This window comes from Fonsecaea nubica (genome assembly GCF_001646965.1).
Source record: "Fonsecaea nubica strain CBS 269.64 chromosome Unknown Scaff60, whole genome shotgun sequence".
Classification (NCBI taxonomy): domain Eukaryota; kingdom Fungi; phylum Ascomycota; class Eurotiomycetes; order Chaetothyriales; family Herpotrichiellaceae; genus Fonsecaea; species Fonsecaea nubica.
In genome coordinates, this window is record NW_019173733.1 from 20,766 (window position 1) to 43,266 (window position 22,501).

At 52.1% G+C, this 22,501-nt stretch overlaps 11 protein-coding genes across 11 annotated transcripts; 6 read left to right on the forward strand and 5 right to left on the reverse strand.

Moving 5' to 3' along the window:
* Positions 1 to 911: 911 nt before the first annotated feature.
* AYO20_08008 (hypothetical protein) lies at positions 912 to 1,644 on the forward strand (the record flags this gene model as incomplete). The annotated part of the gene is made up of 2 exons (XM_022646290.1): positions 912 to 1,176; positions 1,235 to 1,644. 2 exons carry the CDS (start codon positions 912 to 914, stop codon positions 1,642 to 1,644), a joined length of 675 nt encoding a protein of 224 aa, XP_022497685.1.
* A 542-nt stretch (positions 1,645 to 2,186) lies between these two features.
* On the reverse strand, positions 2,187 to 3,035 carry AYO20_08009 (hypothetical protein; the record flags this gene model as incomplete). The annotated part of the gene is made up of 1 exon (XM_022646291.1): positions 2,187 to 3,035. One exon carries the CDS (start codon positions 3,033 to 3,035, stop codon positions 2,187 to 2,189), a length of 849 nt encoding a protein of 282 aa, XP_022497686.1.
* A 1,514-nt stretch (positions 3,036 to 4,549) lies between these two features.
* On the reverse strand, positions 4,550 to 5,086 carry AYO20_08010 (hypothetical protein; the record flags this gene model as incomplete). Its single annotated transcript, XM_022646292.1, has 1 exon — positions 4,550 to 5,086. The coding sequence occupies one exon, from the start codon at positions 5,084 to 5,086 to the stop codon at positions 4,550 to 4,552; it is 537 nt and encodes a 178-aa protein (XP_022497687.1).
* Positions 5,087 to 6,383: 1,297 nt separating this feature from the next.
* AYO20_08011 (hypothetical protein) lies at positions 6,384 to 7,508 on the forward strand (the record flags this gene model as incomplete). Its single annotated transcript, XM_022646293.1, has 1 exon — positions 6,384 to 7,508. The coding sequence occupies one exon, from the start codon at positions 6,384 to 6,386 to the stop codon at positions 7,506 to 7,508; it is 1,125 nt and encodes a 374-aa protein (XP_022497688.1).
* Positions 7,509 to 9,021: 1,513 nt separating this feature from the next.
* Positions 9,022 to 11,423, forward strand: AYO20_08012 (hypothetical protein; the record flags this gene model as incomplete). The annotated part of the gene is made up of 9 exons (XM_022646294.1): positions 9,022 to 9,068; positions 9,121 to 9,195; positions 9,249 to 9,680; positions 9,732 to 9,841; positions 9,893 to 10,165; positions 10,219 to 10,470; positions 10,524 to 10,792; positions 10,852 to 11,112; positions 11,172 to 11,423. The coding sequence occupies 9 exons, from the start codon at positions 9,022 to 9,024 to the stop codon at positions 11,421 to 11,423; spliced, it is 1,971 nt and encodes a 656-aa protein (XP_022497689.1).
* A 497-nt stretch (positions 11,424 to 11,920) lies between these two features.
* Positions 11,921 to 12,893, reverse strand: AYO20_08013 (hypothetical protein; the record flags this gene model as incomplete). The annotated part of the gene is made up of 2 exons (XM_022646295.1): positions 11,921 to 12,620; positions 12,706 to 12,893. The coding sequence occupies 2 exons, from the start codon at positions 12,891 to 12,893 to the stop codon at positions 11,921 to 11,923; spliced, it is 888 nt and encodes a 295-aa protein (XP_022497690.1).
* Positions 12,894 to 13,965: 1,072 nt separating this feature from the next.
* AYO20_08014 (hypothetical protein) lies at positions 13,966 to 14,394 on the forward strand (the record flags this gene model as incomplete). Its single annotated transcript, XM_022646296.1, has 1 exon — positions 13,966 to 14,394. One exon carries the CDS (start codon positions 13,966 to 13,968, stop codon positions 14,392 to 14,394), a length of 429 nt encoding a protein of 142 aa, XP_022497691.1.
* A 101-nt stretch (positions 14,395 to 14,495) lies between these two features.
* AYO20_08015 (hypothetical protein) lies at positions 14,496 to 15,429 on the reverse strand (the record flags this gene model as incomplete). The annotated part of the gene is made up of 3 exons (XM_022646297.1): positions 14,496 to 15,004; positions 15,070 to 15,324; positions 15,399 to 15,429. The coding sequence occupies 3 exons, from the start codon at positions 15,427 to 15,429 to the stop codon at positions 14,496 to 14,498; spliced, it is 795 nt and encodes a 264-aa protein (XP_022497692.1).
* Positions 15,430 to 16,374: 945 nt separating this feature from the next.
* Positions 16,375 to 17,784, forward strand: AYO20_08016 (hypothetical protein; the record flags this gene model as incomplete). Its single annotated transcript, XM_022646298.1, has 1 exon — positions 16,375 to 17,784. One exon carries the CDS (start codon positions 16,375 to 16,377, stop codon positions 17,782 to 17,784), a length of 1,410 nt encoding a protein of 469 aa, XP_022497693.1.
* Positions 17,785 to 18,423: 639 nt separating this feature from the next.
* On the forward strand, positions 18,424 to 19,956 carry AYO20_08017 (hypothetical protein; the record flags this gene model as incomplete). The annotated part of the gene is made up of 6 exons (XM_022646299.1): positions 18,424 to 18,478; positions 18,532 to 18,612; positions 18,663 to 18,758; positions 18,823 to 18,849; positions 18,899 to 19,229; positions 19,290 to 19,956. The coding sequence occupies 6 exons, from the start codon at positions 18,424 to 18,426 to the stop codon at positions 19,954 to 19,956; spliced, it is 1,257 nt and encodes a 418-aa protein (XP_022497694.1).
* A 573-nt stretch (positions 19,957 to 20,529) lies between these two features.
* AYO20_08018 (T-complex protein 1, zeta subunit) lies at positions 20,530 to 22,207 on the reverse strand (the record flags this gene model as incomplete). Its single annotated transcript, XM_022646300.1, has 2 exons — positions 20,530 to 22,151; positions 22,201 to 22,207. 2 exons carry the CDS (start codon positions 22,205 to 22,207, stop codon positions 20,530 to 20,532), a joined length of 1,629 nt encoding a protein of 542 aa, XP_022497695.1.
* Positions 22,208 to 22,501: the final 294 nt, after the last annotated feature.

A 22,501-nucleotide genomic window follows, 5' to 3' on the forward strand; every position in this document is an offset into this window, starting at 1 on the left:
TGCACTTGGCGGCACGACGTAGATGTCATCGCGCCACTTTAATACACTGACGGATTTCGTCTGCTACGACAAGCGGAGGCCAGTGACAACTGAGTTCGTGAAAGTGGTGCTCCAGCATGATGCGATGATCGACGTGACCCCCTGTGCAGCGGATTTCAGCACCCACGGAGTAGATATTAGGTCCGATGAGCCGACCAGCTGCAATCTTCTGGGAGATCTCGATCCCCCAGCCTGCTGTCTCGCGGACACTGGTAGATCCTGCGCTTAAGGTAGCCGCGACGTGGTGTGCTTTACGGCACCCGCTTTCCTAACTCGGTGATGTGGAGCGGCGAGCTGCGGGTTTGTGGGGGCCATTCTATATCCGTTTACGATTACCTTTCTAACCGCGACCTTTCAGCTTAACCCTGATTGGTAATGGTGGTCTCTGCAGAATGGACAGGATGTGAGATTCTATCCCATCCATGTCATCTCAATTACGCCGGCCAACGGATTTCGGCATACGGTCAAAGCGCTCAAATCTGGACTTGATCAAGTGCCGATATAGTCTTGTAACTTTAGCCGGAGGACATGATGGAATGGTCTGTAAGATACTGTCCATTGTTTTCTATAGCCGTCTCAGGACTATTCAAACTACCGGGCTCCCTTTAAACTACTTTCAAGATTAATGACGCTACCCCGCGCTTTCCAGTGGGCAATGTAAATGCCTCGTAGTCTATATATTATTGCTCAAATCGCCCCAACAACTGAGGGCACTATGGTATTTTGTGAAGAGCCACCACCTCTCAGGTCCTGGTCATGATGCGCTCTCTAGCTGTCTGCCCTGCCTTCTTGGCACTGTAGTCCAAGCAACCTTTCTTACAACTCCTCCCGGGTCGGCCGATGTCCACGTCACTCATTTTCCTCGGACCGACATGAGTCGAGTGAACCCTTTTGCACCGTGTTGCAATAAGCCACGACGGCTGATGTTGACACTATATCCGCCAAATACCTGTCAGCAGACTGAATACATCACCTACGTACCGCCCACATCGGCGGCAGCCTTGACAGACCTATTTGGACGCTGCCTCCCAAATCTAAGCTTCGACAACCTCCAGCTTACAAGTGTGCCCGGAGCCGCCAGGGAACAACACTGCACCGCTTCTATTCTTCTCTCCCCGCCACCTGACCCCTCGTATGGTATATGCTGTAATCCTACGGTGGGTCGCCTCATTGGGTTTCAATGTACTTGCAATAGATCATCTCCATGATGGTACAATCGTCGAGTACCCAGACGACAGTTATGTAGAAAATGTCAATGTTACAAGCCCGGACAAGATCCTCACATTACTTGAACCTCGCATTGCCGACGTCTCCTTCGTATTGGACAACGTGACCAACGGTACCCTTTGCGAGCAGCTCGGAATACCCTCGCTGGACACCGACCGAACGGCCACATTCGGGCACTCCTTGGGAGGCGCTACAGCTGTCGATGCCTTGCTGGCGGAGCCTCGACTTCGGGTTGGCTGCAACAGAGATGGTGGTCTTTGGGGAGACGGGATCACCTTGATCAACATTCGTCTGTACCTCCTACTTACTGCTGGAAACCACCCGGCGTGGAATACCTCGTTGGCGGAGAATTGGCCCTACCAGACGGGCCGAAAGTAGCATTTGGATATCGGTGGAAGGCCGGCGCATAACCCGCTAACCGACTTCCCGGTCCTGTCACAGCTTCTGGGGACAAACCGGACTGACTCAGCCGTTGAGGCCTTCATTGGGACCATTGATTCGATTCGTATGTTGACGATTCTGCGGGAATATATTGCCTCCTTCTTCCATGGGAAACTGGAAGCGAAGTACGCGGATCTGTTCGACATGCCGAGTCCGGAATTTCCTGAAGTATCCTTCAACAATAAGTCCTCGGGCGCATGCTACTGAGGTCTGCGGTGCTCTTTGGGATGAATCGAGGAAATCGTGCGAAGGCGGAGTTGGTTAACTGGCCTCGACCACGACTCGCCGAATTCGACGGAGACGTGCTATTCAGCTCTGAGATACAGTCCTTCATCAGTATCAAAGCGCCTCAGTCTCTGCCACCAACCAGATCCCTGATGCGAGCCGTCCTTGACGCTGGTTTTGGAATTCTAGCACCGAAATTCCAATTAAAACGTCAATCTCGTGGCGACATCTTTTGCCATAGAGTTCTGTAGCCCCTAAATCCTCTCAAACTCATTGGGCAATCTCTCCCCCTTGACCCAGGCCGATACCCCCTGGGCAAAGAGCTCCGGAAACTGCATATCCCATCCATGCGTTGCCTCCCTTAGCACAATTGCTCCCGACCCATCCTCAGGCCACGCTACATCCTGTTCAGTCCGCGTGCCCTTCAACGCTTCGCCCGTCTTCTCTATCATAGGCACATCATCCCCTTGCGCCCCTGCAACAGACAGTGTCCGTACTTTCAACTGGTGCACATGATCCAGGGTGAACGACAAGATCCACGGGAACATATCTTGGACCAACTCCCAAGTGATGTTGTCCCTCATCTCAGCCACCAATTCGTCGCTGAGTTTCAGGCCAAGTAGCGAAGCTTGGTACCGGTAAACCCAGTCGGGGAGCCAATGCAGCATAAGCCTCATAGTATAATAGGTCAGCCTTGTCCAGCGCGCCATGAATAGGCGTATTCCGACCACTGGCGCAGCACCTGTAACAAAGAGTGAGAGGACGAGGTCGGGGTGGTGCAAGGCGAGGCACTGGCCTATGTAGCCTCCCATGGAGACGCCAACGACGTGTGCCTTTCCGCCATGGGCGTGCCATCGAATGAGTTGTGCGACATAGCAGGCTGAGTTGTCGGTCGTGCCTGGTTTAATGTGGCGTGACGCAGAATGTAACGGTAGGTCAGGGACAAGGACGTGGAACTCAAAGAGGTGCGGGAGCACGAGCGCAAATTCGAGGCGGCATGTAAAGCCTCCGTGGAGAAGGACAATGGTTGTCGGCTTTTCGTCGTTCAATGAGGTAAATGACAATGATCCTGCGGGCGACTCTGCTGGTGACGATGAGGCCATAACGAACAATCTTTGAGATAGAAATGATGAGTGCAAAGACCATTTGATGCATGTCCTGTGGCTTCGATTGGGTACTCCAGGTATCTACCTCGGTAGTTGCGAGGTAGGCAGTAGGTAGCTACATACCCAGTGGAGTGTTTGGTTAAGTCTGACGCTTTTGAGGGCATCAAATACGTTAACCTGGCTGCCGAGTGTCTGTCTGTACTCGAGTCCTCTGGCCCCCCTTCTATCGTCGTTTACTCTGACTCTACGGAGGTCTTACCAGGACAGTCTGTTCCCACGGTGATACTTTCCAGCCTAAAGGCATCAGTTCACAAAAGAGACGCCGATATCGGCACGGGGACACGGCCACTGGATTCCGGTTCTGCAGTTCTAAGAGCCCGCCTGTTCCACAATGAAAAGTCAATCTACCATCAGCGTATTCCCTCGACACTGGTGCCGTCCAGAGCAACTCCAGCCTCTATGGTACTTGACCTCGAATGGACGAGTGTCGACACACCGCTACGATCCCTCCTGCGACACTCACAAAGCTCCATGGTTAGTTATCTCGTGGTAATTGTGATGGACAGACATGGGGACCAGCAAGAAAGCCAATTCACGGGAGTATGAACGCTGCTATAGTTTATCACGCTCTTCAAGTGACAGCTCTCGTCTCGCAGGTCCCTTTCGACTGCCGTCACTCTCGAACGCATTATTCCTTCGCTCGTGTGACTGGTACTCTGTTCGAAACTGCCATCTGTGCGCCCACCGAGGTTCAAGACGCCCGTGTATCGAGAGGCTAACGTATCTTCCCAGAGCCAGAAGGAACTTGAAAGCGCCTGTGGCACGTTTAGTCAGTGGCCTTCCTCAAGTCAAATGTCCTTGTACTTGCTGCAAATTGCCCCACCAGCGATGAAAACAATACGACGAGCTGGATGAAAATCCTATGACAAAGTCCCCTGTAGGAGTACCCATATACCAGCAAACGTTCACCTTATCAAATGCACGGTCGGCGAGTTCTGGAAGTACCTCTCTGAGACCCTCTCTGAGCCGGTGTTCTCCATCTTCAGGTATGAAATTGGAACACTACGCGCCCTAGGGTATCCAAAGCGATGGCGACGAATTGCTGGCAATCTTGGGGTCCAGGGCAGCGACCTCCTCACTGCCCAGCGGTCGCGTATAGCCCCAGGCATGGACGACCATTTTCAGAAAGTTTATCTCTGGGTAGGGTGGGAAAACAAGCCATCCCATCGAAAAGTTGATGTAGATGGGGATATTGCAGTACCTGGTCATTTCAGCGTCTGTCAGACGGAGAATGCTAGGCCCTGGCCAGTAGAAAGGACTGAATTGTGCATGTCAACGAGGTTTTGGGTCCAGGCCCCAGCGGCGAGAACGAACAAGTCTCCCAACACTTGTGTGCCAGCGAGGTTCGCAGTGCAGTAACCTTGCCTGTGCTGTCCACCTGGAGACCGACCATAGTTCCAGCTCGGGCCTGTGACGAAGGATACCCCGGGTTCGAGACATTGGTTGCGGACTTAGGTGACGGCGTTCTCAGCGTCGACCCAGCCAGCCTGCTCGTTCTGGTAACATTCAAAATTAGGACCCGCCAAGGGCCCGCTGAGAACCTGGTACAGTCGTCTGGCGGCCTCAGCAGTGTCCAATTTCCTCCATGGTAGACTTGCCTTGGCCAATGCTGCTGTGGTCCTGTCGATGTAAGTGCCCGGACTCCTCGTGTTGCTGGTAAGAAGAAACGCCGACGGTACAAGAGTGTGGCTGTACTTAGGATGTTGTGACTCCTTCTTATACGCATCATAGGCGAGGCGAAGATAGTCTGGATCTGCATAGTCGAAATGCATCACACGTGAGATGTCTACGCTCGAGCCGTCAGGAACCTTTGGACACTTAGCATACCTCTCAAACGAGGTAGATTCTTTCCTTAGTGGGGCAACATGCCGATGCAGGACCCTGATGTTGTGATAGCCTTCGGAAGCCAGCTCATATGCCGTGGTCAATCCAAAGACCCCGGCGCCCACGATGATGATGGCAGTGTCTTTCTTCATCTTTCTTGCCATCGTCACTTAAATTAGCTCTTGGTGTACACAGCTGTATCATTCGAGTTCAAGCTCTTATGCTGGTAGATAGGGAACAGAAAGTCCAAGGAACCAGGCTGTAATAATGGGTGTCACATGGACCCGGACTGGGAATGACTTGATCGCAAAATCAGCATTTCCGATGAGTGAATGGCGTGACCTCACCTGTTTAGTGGTTATCCTGAAGCGGGATTGACCACAGGAGCGATCTCCACCAGGTCTTGAAGATCAATGGGAAGGGGAGGTATCACAGCTTCGCTTTCGTTGGCGGAAGCCAGCCCGGGAGTTGTGCTTAGAGGCGACGTCGCGGTGTGTATCATCGACGATAATAGATATTGCAGACACCATCACGAAAATTTTCATCTTGAGATCATAAAGCCTTCGCGGGTTGTCAAGGCTTGCCCGTCCCTGGGGCCAGCCGATCTTGCCATACCTCATCTCGAGGTTGCCTTGGTGGCGGCGAGCCCACATCGCATGATATTGTACATAGCAAACCTGGGGGTAGTTGTCATGTGAGAATTCATGCCGGGCCCCATGTGCGACGTTTCGCATAACCAGGTCAGTGACTGTATTACTTGAGCTCGAGCTCAGGTGCACACCTAGTATCGCACGAGATCAGGAGCGAGTCCGTTTGCCCTACATTGACTTGCATGGTGGCCATCAACGGTGAGTCTGTGTATGGGCTAGGGTAGGGTCTCCGTGTTCCGTAGAAGACTAGGTACCCACCAAGGACGGGCCAACGGCGGCTGAGGAGGGAGGGAGGCGAGGAGGGAGAGTACGGCGGACTAAATCGTGCGACAGCTGTTGATGTGAAATTTAGATAGACTGGTGTTGGTGGTGTCTGGTTGTTGTTGTAAGAACCTTCGCTGCGCCCAGACGTTCGAGTTGTCTTGAGCACCAGGCTCCAAGATGCTCAAATACATGACACTTGCAGCGAACCGAGCCGGGTATGAATAAAGTGACATGGGATGGCGAGATGGGTGTGCATGTACCGAGAACACCGCGCCAAGAAAGACCCTGTCCGCGTCGTACCATTCACGTCCCCAGCTCCCCCTCAATCTGTAAGCCTCACCAGCTTTCACAGCTTCAAGCCAGCTGATATGGAGGTATCACCCACAATTCCCCATTGTTGGAGAACTTCTCACGCCACAAAGCCACCGCAGCATAATCTCACAATGTCTTTATTACATTCAGATCCTCTGCTCCGCAATCATCGCTCTTCCAGATTAAGAGCTTGGCTAGCTGGGTCAGTGCCTGCGATCCCAGTATCTTCTCGAAAATGGCCAACGACCAAGTGCCGGTGACCATGAAAGCCCATGTACTGGAGGAGTACAACACGCCTTATCAACTGCGCGATCTCCCGGTGCCAGCCATCGAATGTGCACATGACATCCTCATCAAAGTAGATGCGGCTTCATACTGCCACACAGATGCAGTCCTCGCTTCGGGGAAAATGCGCCCTCCACCTCTTCCACACATAGGCTGCCACGAATTTGCCGGGACTGTCGTTCGCATGGCCGACCAGCCTCCTGCACACGGGTTGAAGGTGGGCGACCGCGTGGCTGTCCCGGGCCGTGGAAATCATGTCTGTGGGAGATGTCTGGAGTGCCAGAATCCTTCTGGCCCCCTCCCCGATGAGCCTGGCTATTCTGTCTATTGCCCCAATGCTGGCGGCGGGCTTGGTGTAGGCAGTAAACCAGGAGGTTTCCGAGAGTACGCCGTGGTGGACTCACGACAAGTAGCCAAAATTCCCGACAGTATGACTGCCGTGGAAGCTGCACCACTGATGTGCGCGGGACTCACCATCTTCGCGGCACTGAGAAAATGTGAGCTCAAGCCTGGCCAGCGACTAGGGATCATGGGATGCGGAGGAGGGCTTGGGCACTTGGGTTTGCAGTTTGCCACCAACATGGGCCTGAAGACAACTGGAGTTGACGTAGCGTCGCAGGCGCTGGAATTGGCACGAAGCTTGGAGACTGGTGCTACGATTATCGACGCCTCGACCAAAAGCGCAGCAGAGGCCAAGCAGGAGATGGGCACAGAGGACGGCAGACAGCATCCGTCCGAGATGGGACTGGACGCTGTAGTCATCTTGCCCGAGAGTCAGAAGTCTTTCGATTACGGGATGGAGCTGCTGAAGAACGGCGGCCTCTTGGTTCTGGTATCTTTCCCTCCCGAGGGGTTCCATATCTCAGCAGATGACCTGGTCTTTCGTCGCATTCGCGTGGTTGGCAGCTTGATTGGTTCCAACAAAGCCATGGGAGACATGTTTGATTTTTGCGTCAAGAAGGGCGTGAAGGCAAAAACCAGAACATATCCCTTCCCGAAGCTCAACCAATTGGTGACCGACTATCACTCGGGCGTCGGTGGCAAGCTAGTCATGGACATGTCTATGAAGGAGTGAATGACTTTGTGCTCCTCACTCTAAGGAGTTCTGTATAGTTTGCTCATCTCTGGCCAGATCTCGATTGTATTGACTACAGGGTGTATTCAGTCCAAATCCTAACCTTGGTGATGAGATCAGGATTCCACCGCAGCCTCGCTTTCAATGACTCAGTTTGCATTCCTCACCGTCAATTATCTGCCGCCGCCCTGTGGTTCGTCGGAATGTCGGAATGGTATACCTCTCCCGCCATCCACAGCCCTGCACTTATTCAATCTCGTCATCGGGAGGTGTTGCCGTTTTCATTATGCTTTGACACGAGACGTCGATCTGGGGTCAGAAACCCTTTGCGGTCCACCGACGTCATGAAGGTGAACCTTCCATCAAGTGTCTGCATCAGTCCAAAGGGCGACAAATCTGGGGGTGAAGGTCATGAACGGCAGCGGCTGTCTGTTTCCCCGCAAATTCTTTCCCCGAAGCTTCGGCTTTTGTTGTCGAGGGGCATTACAACCGACGTGGGACAATCAATCAAATCCCGTAGATCAGCGCAAAACCGGCAATCCAGCCGGAGAACGAGCATCATTGAACATTTTAGGAACTGTAAGGTAGACTCCACAGTCGCTCCTGTTGGTGGCCTAAAGACGTACAGGACACGCTTCGTTGTGTTCGTTGTGGTTGTCTACAAACCCCCTTGGGCTTGATGGACTCCATGCGAGTATCGCTTCTGCATTTTGCCGGCTATTAATTTGTTAAATTCAGAGCAAAAGGATTCCTTCAATGCGCCAGGGTTACTGCTGACAGTTACAGTAGAGGATTCCATATGCGCAATGTCGTCGTCGTGCGCTGACGGCTATGCCGCCTACCCGTCCCAGGAGCCTCTAGCGATCTCACCGGGGTTGCTATACAAAGTCAAGATCGACACATCCAACACAAGGGGCCCCAAGTGTTCCCAAGAAAGCTTAAGCGCAATTGGCAGAGAATCCAAGATAGTCAAGACCGGACAACAACCATCATCCACAAAGCCAAGGGTTCTTGTGTAGACGATCGTCATCTGCGCATCCGAGACTTCAGCGCGTTGTAACGCTGGTCCGGAGTCGTTCCGATGGATCTGCTCGATCATTTCCCCTTTGTTTAGAACATGTGAGTGCTTCAACCAACAAGAGCTGCCAATATCACCGTCCTTTGGCCCTCCGACCCACCGAGTATCCTGCTACAGATACTGCTTTGGCAACAGAACGTTTTGCTGGAGACCCCGGCCCCATGGTTGCGGGGCATGATGTACATCCTGACTTCCTCATCGAAGACGCTGCGCGTGCCAGCCATGCAAGGTCGCCATCTATCTTCCCTCCCCCCAGCTGGGTCCGTTGCTCGCTCACTGGGACCCCGTGGAGACTGTGAGCGATGATTGTCTACCCCCGCCTGAACATGTGGGTTGCCAGTTGGAAGTGATAAACCTGAATAAGCCCTCCAAGGGTATTCTTCTTTTCTTCAATCAGTCCTGCCAACCTATCCTACCACCAGACACCGTACCAATATGGCATCGCAAGACCCTCAGATCACGCACGATCCCGCCACGAACAGGTAAGCACCTGCCCTGCCTACCCTCACAGAGCATTGTGCCTGACATGACAAGCGGCGACGATGAGAAGTATGTGGGTGAAAAGCAAGAGACGACGTACATCGACCTGGAGAATAGCGCAACGGCAAAGTAGGACAACCTCCTGTCGCCTATATCCTACGTTTGTGGCTGAGAAATGATAGGATCAAAAACCCCTTGGCTCACCTTTCCACTGAGGAAGTCATCAAGGATGTTGAGGAGTTCTCAAGGAGCAATGACTTCACGGACCTCACAGACCTCCTCGTAAGGGGCGCGCTTGTCGCAAAGGACCCTCCTGCCTTTGAGAGCGTTCCAGGTCTTACCGAGTCGGAGAAAGAAGCCATTCGCAACGAGGTCCTGCACAAGTGGCGTCAACCCAAGTCGCTCTACTTCACCATTATCCTTTGCTCGATCGGAGCAGCCGTACAGGGTTGGGATCAGACGGGCTCCAATGGCGCCAACCTCTCCTTCCCTGATGCTTTGGGCATTCCGATCAGCGACCAGTTGGCAAATGGACAACCCAACCCAAACGCAGCACGCAATCAGTGGTATCAAGGCCTGATCAATGCCGGCCCCTACATCGCCTCAGCATTCATGTAAGCCACCTAGACTCACGATGGCAGGTTGTGATACTGACACCGTTGAAGTGGCTGTTGGTGTTCTGATCCGCTCAACAACTACTTTGGTCGCCGAGGAACCATCTTTGTGTCTGCCGTCTTTTGCTTCCTGAGCCCAATTGGTTCTGCTGTCGCCCAGAGTAAGTACATCCCTGGCATTCGTGTGGACTCCTTTGCTGACACCCCATAAGCTTGGGATCAACTGCTCGTCACTCGACTTCTGCTCGGCATTGGGATGGGCTGCAAGGGCTCAACCGTCCCCATCTTCAGCGCCGAAAATGCACCTGCATCGGTTCGAGGCGGCCTAGTGATGAGTTGGCAAATGTGGACAGCTTTCGGCATATTTTTGGGCACTTGTGCCAATCTGGCTGTCAAGGACACTGGCTCCATCTCGTGGCGCCTTCAGTTTGGATCTGCTCTGATCCCCGCCTTGCCTCTTCTCATCGGAGTATACTTCTGCCCAGGTGCGTGGACCCTACACCTTTCGACCTACACTAGATAACTAACAGGCCTCTAGAGTCTCCCCGCTGGTATATCAAGAAGGGCAAATACCGCAATGCTTTCCAATCACTCCAGCGTCTCAGAAACACCGATCTCCAGGCCGCCCGTGATTTGTACTACATCTTTGCTCAACTGCGCATGGAGGCCAGCCTAGTCAAGAAGAAGACCAACTATGTGACGCGCTTTATTCAGTTGTTCACGATTCCACGAGTTCGCCGAGCCACTTTGGCATCCTTCACCGTGATGATTGCACAACAAATGTGCGGGAGTAAGTACAATGAGTCTTCGTTAGCTTTGACGATGTACTGACTCGATGCACAGTCAACATCATCGCCTTTTATAGCTCCACTGTGTTCTCCGAGGCCGGTGCGTCTGTTACTGACTCACTGTTGGCATCCTGGGGCTTTGGGCTCGTGAACTTTGTATTTGCGTGGCCCGCAATTTGGACCATCGACACCTTCGGCCGCCGATCGCTCCTGTTGTTCACGTTCCCGCAGATGGCATGGACCTTGCTCGCTGCAGGTCTTTGCTATTTGATCCCATCGTCAAGTTCAGCGCATCTGGGTCTGGTCGCCCTTTTCATCTACTTGGTGCGTCAAAAAGTCCTTCCTCTCACAGTGACAAGGAGTATACTGATCCTTTCCAACAGTTTGCAGCCTTCTACTCTCCAGGCGAAGGTCCTGTGCCCTTCACATACTCAGCCGAGGTCTTCCCTCTCTCACACCGTGAGGTGGGTATGGCATGGGCAGTGGCAACGTGCTTGTTCTGGGCAGCCGTCCTCTCAATCACTTTCCCGCGAATGCTGTCCGCTATGAGTCCAGCAGGTGCCTTCGGATTCTATGCCGGTCTCAACATCTGTGCACTCGTCATGATTTTCCTCTGGCTGCCAGAAACCAAACAAAGAACCTTGGTAAGCCAAATCTTAACCCCCTAGTCCCTCTCCTGTAACACTTCTGACCTTGAGCACAGGAGGAGCTTGATTATATCTTCGCCATTCCGACCCGCACCTTTATGAAGCATCAAGTGGGCACCGTTCTGCCGTGGTGGATCAAGACTACCATCTTCCGCCGCAAGATAGGTCCTTGCCCTTCACTTTGGTCATTTGATGGGCATGTCGACAATGACAAAGAGTTTGTGGAGACAATCCGCAGGCAAAGTGAGGCTGTCCAGGGCGGTCGGCGCCGGAGCAGCATTGCCGACAGGATCGCCAACCGATTCTAAACTTGTGTCGGTAGAGGACTACGATGCTGTGGGAAGGAAAGGAGATGGAGAGATCTCGGATAGGAGGGACTATGGATAAGGAAATTGCCCAATACCCCGCCGTTGAAGGCTGTGCTAGAATGATGATTCCAATATGAGTATAGGTATGCATAAAGCATGTATATAGAACGTCGTCTAGCAAATCATAAAGGCAACAATGATGAGTCTGTGCGAATGAAGTTATCATTGCTTGATGGTTGCAAATTAAAGGTCAACACTTCTCATACAGATGATAGAGGCCAGACTTGTCACTTTTCGCACAGTTGTCTCGCCGTTGGTCGTAGATTGCGAGAGTTGGTATTTCCAACAAACATGAGCAACTGTATGTGGTATCATGCGAAAGACCTGTCTTTTCCCTTCGTCTGCATCTTCCCTCTGTGATTAGCCACTCGCACTCGGGCTGTGCCCTTAATTTTCTCCCCGTCCATACTCACTTTTCAAATCCCCCATTTTCTCTTTCACGCCAAAGCAAACCTCTCTGCGCTGAGTCCGTACCTCCGTTCCAATCGTCTCTCGACCCGTCTCGCCGTGCCAAGTCCCATCTTCGGCGTTGGATGCGGTTCGTGGATATGAATTCCCCGAGTGTTCGTGTTCTCCCAATCTAATCCATCCTGTGGAGTGAACTGCCATACGGAGCCATATAACTTCTCCGCTGCGAAGCCGATGCTTGTCATTGTGTGCAGGAAATCCGTCCACGCAATTTCGCCGCCATGGGAGGGACTAGAGGATGTTAGGAAGAGAAAGGCGAAGACTTTGTAAGCGCTTCGCGGCAGGGTAAAGACTGGGAAGGGCGGAGTCGAATCGTCGGGCAGGGCTCGTGTTGCCTCGCTAGAATCAGGCAGGGGAGATAGGCCGCGAGTTTTGATCTTAGGTGCTCGAAATACTCCGGGTTCTTTGAAGCTGCTCGGTTTGTCGGGTTCGACGTTAAGGCGGGAAAAAGAGTCACTAAGAGCTTCCTTTTCTTTCCCCTTGTTATTCAGCTGGGACACTTTTGATGGAGGTGTCCATTCGGGCGTACGACGGATCTCTCGAGCTTTCCCATCATGACTGAGGAATATCTCGTAAAGTGTTTCGTCGGTATGTTTCTGAAAATGCTCATCGACGACCTTCCACAATCTATCCAATTCAGCCTGGCGGCAGGCATTCACATTTGTCACGCTGTTGGCCTTTTCGATGGGATATTTCAATCATGGAATAATTGGCAACAGCGCTCGAGAAGAAAAGAATAGATCTGGCTCTGGACTTCCAGAACGAGAAGCTCCGTTCCTGGCTGAAACTGAGACCACTTTGCATGAGCATGAATGCGTCGTCGGCATCGTCCCAGCTAACAAGGCGGCCATAGCTACCTGCATCTGATTCGCCAGAGATGTACATTGTGTATCCATTGAGGAACCCCGGGATAATCAGCTTGCTGGTCTGTCCAACATGCATTGCGTTGAGATCGGCGTGGGCAAAGGTATGGGCTGGATTTCAACCGCGTGAATTCAAGAAACAATAACAATGCTCGTCCTTGGAGAAGATCTTCGTGGTTGACATAAGGATACTTGAAAGCTTCAACATCTCTTGATACAGCACGCGATGCTGGCTTCTCAAGCTCATGAAAATCCGGTCGGTGTCGCTCAGGCATGCCTGGCCGAGCGGCGAAGAGAATTAATTTTCTTGCGTTGTTCTTTTCTCTTGTTCACCCAGCGTTTTCGAATCACCTCCTCGCGACGCGCCAAAATGTTACGGAGGATGGATCAGCTCCTGAATATCTCTTTGGCATATGCCCTTGACTTGTTTCTGACTTCAGCAAGTAATGGAAATGAAGGGGGAACTGGTAGATCTGGGTTTGCCCGACTCATCATTTCGAAGAATGCTTGTGGGTTGTTGTGCAAGGAAGATTCACAAAGGTTCAGTAGTACACTAACTACGTACAGGCTAGCGAGGAGATAGATGCTGTCGAATGTCCTTGGTGACTTTACAAGGCAGAGGATAGGAGGGAAAAGCAAAGATTGTGGGGCAGGAAGAGATCTAGCCAGGGGGACACGGGCCTAGTTGACACGGTCCGAGGTACCGGCGAGCAGGTTACTGCCTTTCCGAATAGGGACCTTACTTCCATGTGCTCTTTGGCTCCATGATGGATTCTGATGGTCTTCTGGCTGTTATGCTGTTAAGCCATTGATAAACAATTCAGACATGTCTTCGAATCTTGCTTGTCTAAGTCTCACTCTTCAAACATCTTCTTGCACGCGACCCTCTTTCGAGGCTGATATGCCTCGAGGCCTGCGCCAACTGGTCTCCTGATAACTACGTCATGCTCACGTATGCATTTTTCAACCGACTGGTGCCGCTAGTGCCGCCAACATCCATGTGGCCAGCCTTCACCACCCATGAGTACCAAGTACAAATAGTCATGCTCTACCCGTCGTCTTGGTGTGCGTCTTTACCCACAGCTGAGCCTAGCTACCCTTATCCCACGAGCGAAGCAGAGGAGCAGAGACCACACTGACACCATCCAAAAATGGCCGAAAAACTGCAGCAGACGACCCAAAACATCGTTGACGACATCAAGTCGGGACTTCACGGCATCCACGGCGCAGGTGATGCTCTCCGGGGTGGCGCCATGGAGGTACTTGACAGCGTCTTCCACAAACAGGAGGGTGAGCAGAGGAATCGAGAGATCGCCGCGCATGGCCTGGCGGAGATGAGGGGGACCGAAGACCGCTTTGAAGAAAGGCACCATCAACACGAGGCACACCATCTGGGAACTCAGCAGGGCGGTGGAACCGAGCACCATCACCACCACTCTAGCCAGGGACAAGGAAGTCACTTTGCCGACGCTCATGCAAGAGACATGGCGATCGAAGAGCATCGTAAGGCAACAGGAATCGTGTCAGAAGAGCGTGACAGCATGAGCGCTGCACGGGCGGCGATGCAGGAGAAGTATTAATTGGTCAAGGGACACATTGTCTCCTTGGGAGTTGACCGATGGTGATGTTTGATTAGAGCTCTTCTGCTTCATCCTCGCCTGGCGCTATTGATTACTGGGCCTCAGAATTCCGAGATCCCATCTTTCACCACGATTTTTCCAACATCGTCATCTCTTGCTCCCTCAACAACACTTTTGATGAACTCTCCACCGATACTGGGGTGCTTCGCCCCCATCTCTTTGGCCAACAGTCGTGCGTTCCCCAGATCCGTCTCCAAGAATCCAGGCCCAACAGCCCAAACCTTGACTCCGTCTGCCTTCAACTTGTGATTCCAATCCACCATCAACATGTTCAGCGCTGTCTTACTGCACCGATACCCAATTGTCTCGAAATCGATCTTCTTCGGCCACCCAGCAGGTTGAGGCGGGGTGGGGAAATAAGACCTGCTCGCTCGTGTGACATTGGAGAGACCTGTGACGAAGATCAAACGAGGATCCGGGGACTTGAGCAAGAGTGGCATGAATTTCCAGGTTAAAACGTTTGTACCCGCCACGTTGACGTTGTACGATCTCATAAAGGAATCGCGGAGGCTAACCTCGCCGGCCACGAAGGCGAGGTCGAATGTCGCTCCTATATGCTTGGGAGTCAGCTCAGGTCCGAGAAACATGACGCGAACGAGCCGCAGGATACTGTACCAGCATTATTTATGAGTGCGTCGATTTGTCCCAGCTTCGTCTTCACTTGATCGAATGCGATTTCGATCGACTCGTCACTGTTGAGATCGACTTGAAGCACTTCCACCGTGTTGGCAGAGCCACTACATTCTTCGTGCAGCTTCTCCATCGCACGCTGCGCCTTCTCTAGAGAACGACTGCCCATGAGGACATGATATCGCTGGTTGGATTGAAGAAGCGCCTTAACTGTCTCGTAGCCAATGCCATTGTTGCCACCTTTCTCGTGCTCAGCGCCGCCACGACAAAATAACGCCAACAACCGAGTGATGAGGACAAGGACAAGGACTCACCAGTTACGAGAGCAATTCTTCGGGCAGCCATTGTCGCACTCGTCAATAACTCTTCCTTTGTCCTCTTGGTCGCGAAAACTGGAATCGCCCCGGTGGTATTCAGCCGCTAACCCAACGTCTCCGAACTTCCAGTCTCGACCTGAGTATGCTGTTCCTTATATGCCCCGCGTCCTAAGATTCGGGTCGAGCACGGGTTTAATTGTCCCTCTTGACGGTCACAAGGGCAAACCCTGGCCCACGGCATCATGTCGGCTCAAGAACTCCACTCAAACCTTTGGTATTTCATTGGCGATGTAGGTCATCCACAAACCAGAGCTATTCCCTCTCTGGACAAACCCTGCGAGACAGGGCAAATGCTTCTGATGATGATGCAAACCTGCTGTTAGCTTGGTCTACGGACTGCAATTGATCCATCACTGCTGGCCAGCCTGCTCCCTGCATACACCATGAGTGCTTGAGAGTTTCATCATGCTACCCCAAGTACCTCAGGCAGTCGGACTTTCGATGGGGACGGCTTCTGGCGAGCTCATCAGAAGGCTCACGAGGAGCACTGAACGAGTAAGCAAGTTCACAGTCAAGACAATGTGAAAAATATTGTAGAAGGAAGAAGGGAGAGAGGCAGTTGCAAAAGCTACTAGGTATTTAATGCTGCGCTTTACCTCCCTCCTTGGCTGGCATTCGCTGGGAACATATTCAAGGCTAGCGAGGGACACGTGCACGGCTAGTTGTTAATAATCATTGTCAGACAGTCATTTCAACCCACCATATCAAGGTTCAAAGGTCGAATTGATTCAAGACCATGGGGATATTCTGCAGTAACAGCGACCTACTTCGAGCGCCATAAAACAGAGACAAGTGGCTATCTAGGCTATGCCGTAACCATTGAGCCCAATACATACCAACTTTCCAGAGTAGGTAGACCGTGAAAGATTCATCTTCAACTGCATCACCTTCAACATGTCTGTGCAATCCAACAATGCAGGACCCAGAATCAGACATCCACAACTTCTCAACCTCCCCATCCCAGCATCGACTGCCGACAGTTTCCGCAATTGACGCCCTGCGAAATATATCGTCCAAATTTAAAGGAATACCATGCAGTCTCCCAGCTTTGGACGAAATCCTTACAAACGATCGCAATGGACTCTCGACGGTTACGCCTGGGATTCAAAGGGGCTACGTTACTGAAGTCTACGGACCACCAGGCGTGGGGAAGACCACCTTTGGCCTACAAGCTGCTATCAATGCAATTCAATCCCGCCAGGAAGATTCGGAGGTCCTGTGGATCGATACAGGCTCTCCTTTTATCGGAGAAAGACTGGATGACATGATGCGTGCATCCACAGTCCCTGCTGAGACTGATCCCCCTTCGTCACCTCCAGTGCCTTCGAATGCCGACATGCTCCTTGAAGAAAACTTTACTCACCTCAGCGCCTACACGCTGCCTCGTCTGTTGACAGTCTTTTTGCATCCTCCCCACTCCTTTCCCTCCGCAAAGACGTGTTTGATCATCGTCGACGACCTCTCCAATCTCCTCCTCGGCTCATTTTCACGAAATCCGCGAAATTTGAAGGTATCCGCTCCGGCGGCCGTAAGGGAGAAGTTTGAAAAGCAAGCTGTGTCGAAACGCTTTCAAACTATTGAGAACCTTGGAGCCGCCATGTCGAAGATGGCGGCCCTCAAGAACATTGCGATCCTAGTCCTAACGAACACGACAACGAGCTTCAGACGCCATAATAGGGCAACCTTGAAAGCGGCGTTGGCCAGCCAGGCTTGGGACTCTGCGGTACATACCCGAATTATGCTTTATCGTGACTTTGCCGAGGATGGACACAGTCTCGACATGTCAGAGAGGCAGTCAATAGGCTTGCGTTACGCAGAAGTTCAACGAATGGCCTGGAAAGACATCTGCACAGGCCCGATCCCGTTTGCTATCCTGTCAAAGGGCCTTCTGCAATTCAATCCGGCCACTTCGCCCAGTCAAGGTCTAGTTGATTCTCGCCTCACCGATGACGTCGGAGTTTTCAATGTTGCGAAAGAAGAGGAACGCCCGCTTCTCCCCACAGAACTCTCCCAGCCATCCCAAAGTGATATGCCAGCTCAGGGCAGAAAGCGGAAAATTATCGAGATCGGTGACAGCGAGGACGAGGGCGAAGAAATCGGCACTGACGCGCCATCAGAATCGGACGAACCCGAGCTCCCAATCATGGATTCGAGACCTCGTGCGATAATCGATGAGATGATCCTCGAGACACACGAGACGGCACTGTTGAGAAGGAACCGCTACATACGTATCAGAGGCTCGGAGGACGACATTCCCGTGCCATCATCGGATTTAGCTGCGGAGGTCGACACAGCTTCACCGCCCGATGACTACCGCCCGTGAGAATCACAGGTCCAGACGATGTATGTATATCTGGCAGCGAGATAATTGTTGTGATTCTAGCTCCTGCTTTCTAGGACAAGCTTTGATCCAGAAGTTATCCTATGGCTGCAAGATCTAGCTTCAACGAATTGCGGGAGACTGGGCACATATTACCTGGACAAGAAGCCCTCGGACCCGATGGCTGCGGGGTGACCTATTTTAAGTGCCCCTCCCTGCTGCAGTAAGAGTGCCTGCGTCTGACCTGAATGACTTTCGGCCCCACCAACCACCAAACGCAGCTGTGCGCAGCCATCGCAGCCCAGGATGCAAATTGGTTTGTCTGACGAACAAACATCGACGTGGTTCCTCTAGACGGCATTTTTGGCTTGTCTGGGGCGCATTTCAGAAATCAGCTGAATACACACCTAGTCACCTTCTCTTGCGGTTGCTCAAAAGAACTCTTCTTTCATGAATCTCTCGTACTCAGGCTTTCTTCTGGGCTCTTGAAGCCAGCTTTGTTCCCTCCAGGCGTACCGCTCGTCTTTGACCTCTCTGTTTCCCCGCCCTCACAGCCGTCAGCGTCCACTTTCTTGCCTTCAGTTCTACGATCCTCTACCTAGACCGCAGTTCAGCTGAAGGAATATTTGAGAAGAACTGGATATGGCGTCGCAAGGGCAACAAAAGCCGCAGATTCAGCCTTGCCGTTACAAAACTGGTATGCTTATCAGTCGGACATCGAATGGAGCATCTTGCTTACGTTCTACATAGGGAAAACACTCGGCGCAGGCTCATACTCTGTGGTCAAAGAATGCGTGCACATAGACACTGGGAGGTACTATGCCGCAAAAGGTATGTTCGAGGACTGTACAGAGCGTTCACCATGGCTTATCTATTCGCAGTCATCAACAAGCGGCTTATGGCCGGGCGGGAACATATGGTCAATAATGGCCCCCTACCACCCTCAGCGACCCTACAGCTAACAGGAGCTTTGACAGGTGCGAAATGAAATCGCAGTCTTGAAACGTGTTTCGGTGGGACATCGCAACATCCTCACTCTAGTTGACTACTTTGAAACCATGAACAATTGTACAGCTCGACACCCCGAGAGTTGCGAGCCAGTCTGACATCGACACAGTATACCTTGTGACAGACCTTGCACTGGGCGGAGAGCTGTTCGATCGCATCTGCCGCAAGGGCTCCTACTACGAGTCTGACGCCGCCGACCTGATTCGAGCAACTCTGTCTGCAGTTGCATATCTCCACGACCACGGCATCGTGCATAGAGATTTGAAACCAGAGAATCTATTATTCAGAACACCAGAAGACAATGCCGACCTCTTGATTGCGGATTTTGGCTTGTCGAGGATTATGGACGAAGAACAATTTCATGTCTTGACCACGACATGCGGCACACCAGGATATATGGCGCCTGAGATATTCAAAAAGACAGGTCATGGAAAACCTGTGTGAGCAAAGCCCATTTTGATCCGTGCCACGACCGTCAAAGACTGATGCAGAACTTTTAGCGACATCTGGGCGATCGGTGTTATCACATACTTTCTCCTTTGCGGCTATACTCCGTTCGACCGTGACTCAAACCTGGAAGAAATGCAAGCCATCCTTGCCGCCGATTACTCATTCACGCCTGTCGAGTACTGGCGCAATGTCTCCGACACTGCGAGAGACTTTATCAAACGCTGCCTCACGATCGATCCGCACGCTCGCATGACTGCACACCAAGCTCTGCAACACCCCTGGATCAAGCCCGACACCGACCCCACATCTCCCGTCAAAGGGCCCGGAGATGGTCAAGACCTTTTACCAACGGTGAAGAAGAATTTCAACGCGAGGAGAACACTCCATAAGGCCATCGACACTGTCCGTGCGATCAACAAACTGCGAGAGGGCGGCGGACTGATGGCGGGCCACATGGACGGTGCCATGAGCGTGGACCCAAAACCCAAGCCCGAGATGGTCAATGGAAGCAAGGTCCTCAACGATCAGGGACAGCAGATTCAAGGGGAGGAAGCGATGGGTGCGAATGCCTCACAAGGCGACGCTGATGCAATGGAAATCGATTCCAGAGGGAATGCCAGGGGCCAGACAGAGGACCAAATCCGCCGCCAGCAGCAGAAGATTAATGACACGATGTCGGGTCTGTGGGGGAATCAGCAAGCAGCTCACGGCGACTAGACCATTTGGGGGGGGGGGGGGGGTTTGTTTTGGTGTCGTCCTATAGCCCGAAGATGGCGTGTTCCTCTGAAAGTTACATGGCCTCCCAAGCGGATTGGAATGGGGTGGTCGGGAGATTTTTGATGTTGAGCAGGACTGAATGAGTGATCTTCCTTCCACGAATAGGTGCGAAGTCGACCTCCAAGAGGGACACACACAATGGACGACTCCTGTGAGTCCAGGAACTAAGGATCCGGCATTCCTTCATGGCAACGGAATACCCGGTTCAATACTGGATGGATTTGACCTTATGACACAATTTCATATCAAGACTGGACAGACACTCCGGAATAAACAGCAAAGTGGCAATTGGGGGCTTTACGGGTATCAATCTCGATTCCAGTGCGGATAGCTAACGCTACGTAGCAGTACAGTTTCGCCCGTTGCTCTACCCCTGACCTCGACCTCACGAGATGGCAACGCATGAGATCTTAGCGTCGTTCCGTCATGAAGGTCATACCATTCCAAGGGCCGTACGCCATGGCTCATGCAGAAGCAAAGTACACCTTTTTATTCTTTCTTTGGGCGGGCAGTTCACTCTCCTTGATCCATCCCGCCAGGCGCCTGTTGTCTCCCCATTTGCCTCGCCTTCAACAACTCATCACACAACAGCAGGTTACTCGCAATTCCCTGACTGCTCGCGATACTGTTCCTCAACACGCGGAACCCGTCAAACACGCCTTCCTGCACAGGATCCATTGGCTCTCCAGTCACGAGATCTAATCCAACCACATTTCCCTCAGCAAATTCATCTTGTAGGGCGGCTAGTGCGTCCTGGATGTCGTGTCCAGAATTTGCGGCGAGTGTTTTCGGGATGATCAAAAGGGCGTCTGCGAAGGCAGCAACACCCCATTTGGCTTTGCCCTTAACTGTTTTTCGCACCGCTTCTGACGAAAGGTGTGCTGCAGCGGCGATCTGAAATGACCCAGCCCCAGGAACGACGCACCCGTCCACAATGGTGTTGTATACGCTTCGTAACCCGTCTCTGACTGCGTCTGTAATTTGGGTGATGCTGTGCTGGTTGGGCCCCTTAATTAGAAGTGTAACTGATTTCGGGTCTTTCACTTCCTCGACAAAAGTGTATTTCTCCTCGCCCAAGGTCTGTTCATAGACCAGTCCTGCCCATCCAAGCACTGAAGGATCGAGATCATCAACACTGTTCTGCGCCTTTCCACCGCAGACGAGTTGGAGACGTTCCATGTTCCGTCTCTTTGCTCGCCTAAGCGCCAAGATGCCGTTTTTGACGAGGACGTCGAGACTCAGTGGATCGATGCCCTTCTGGTTTATCACCACAAAGGACTTCTTGGGATCGGATCCACAAACTTCATTCTTTAGAGCCACAATCTTCTTGAGCTTTTCGTCAACGAAGCGACGCTCTGAAGCGACAAGTTTGTCTCTTTGTTCGGCGCTGCTGTAGTAAAACCCGGAGTTGATTTCAGACTTTTCATACTCGAGAGAGACGTTCAACGTGAGAATGAAAGCGTTCTCGACTCGTTTCGGCATATCAGGATGTCGCGCGCCATGGTCTAACACTAAACCTCGAATCAAGGTGGTGTCAGAACTTAGTTTGTGTTGCAATTTCATGATTTCGATCATGTGCAAGTCGGGTTTTTGAGGAGGCCGGTGGATGGCTAATACGGCGTCAACGATAGATGGCGTCAGCTGTGCGGCAAGAGCGGCGTTGATCTTTGTGGAGAGGGAAGTTTTTGCAATCGAGAGAAGTAGGTTGCGGTCGATATCACGGGTGATTTTGAAGGTGTCAAGAAACTTGAGGGTCTCTGTTTTGGCGATTTCAAAGCCGTCGGTGATGACTCTTGGATGCAGACCTTCTTGGATGTATCTGTCTGCTTGTTTTAGGAGCTCGCCTATCAGTAGCACCACAGACGTTGTGCCGTCGCCAGTAATGTCGTCCTGCGCTGTTGCAGCGCGGGCAATCAAGGTGGCGGTGGGGTTTTGTATTGACATCTCTTTCAGCAACACCGCACCATCTTTTGTCAGCTTAATTTGACCTGACCCATCAACCAACATCTTGATTGTGCCCGATGGGCCCAGGTTCGACTTGAGAACATCTTGGAGGCCTTCCCCCGCGTTGATGTTGATTCGAAGTGCCTCCGCTCTCCGGCGAGATTCTGCTTTAGGGTTCAAAAGCTGCGTTGCTGTACATGGTCAGATACACTGTCGCCAGAAAAAGATCAGTAGACTTACCAGACATCTTGTAGTTGTTCAGATCATGGTGGTAACACTAGACTCGCCCTGTTTGAACTTTCATGGCGGGATTGCATACAATTTCATGCCAAGGATTCTCTGTTGATCTTGGAAGGTCTGCCGGAGAGCACTTACGCCAATCATGTTGTGTGCCAAGACCAAAACCCGCAAATCAGAGCATCCTCAGTGCAACTTCTGAAGCTGGAATTCTTTTCTGGGGGAGTCTTAAAATTTCGAGGTAAAACTCACGCTCTCCCAGCATCTGTTCCTTAGTAGACATTGATTACAGCTACATCTTTCA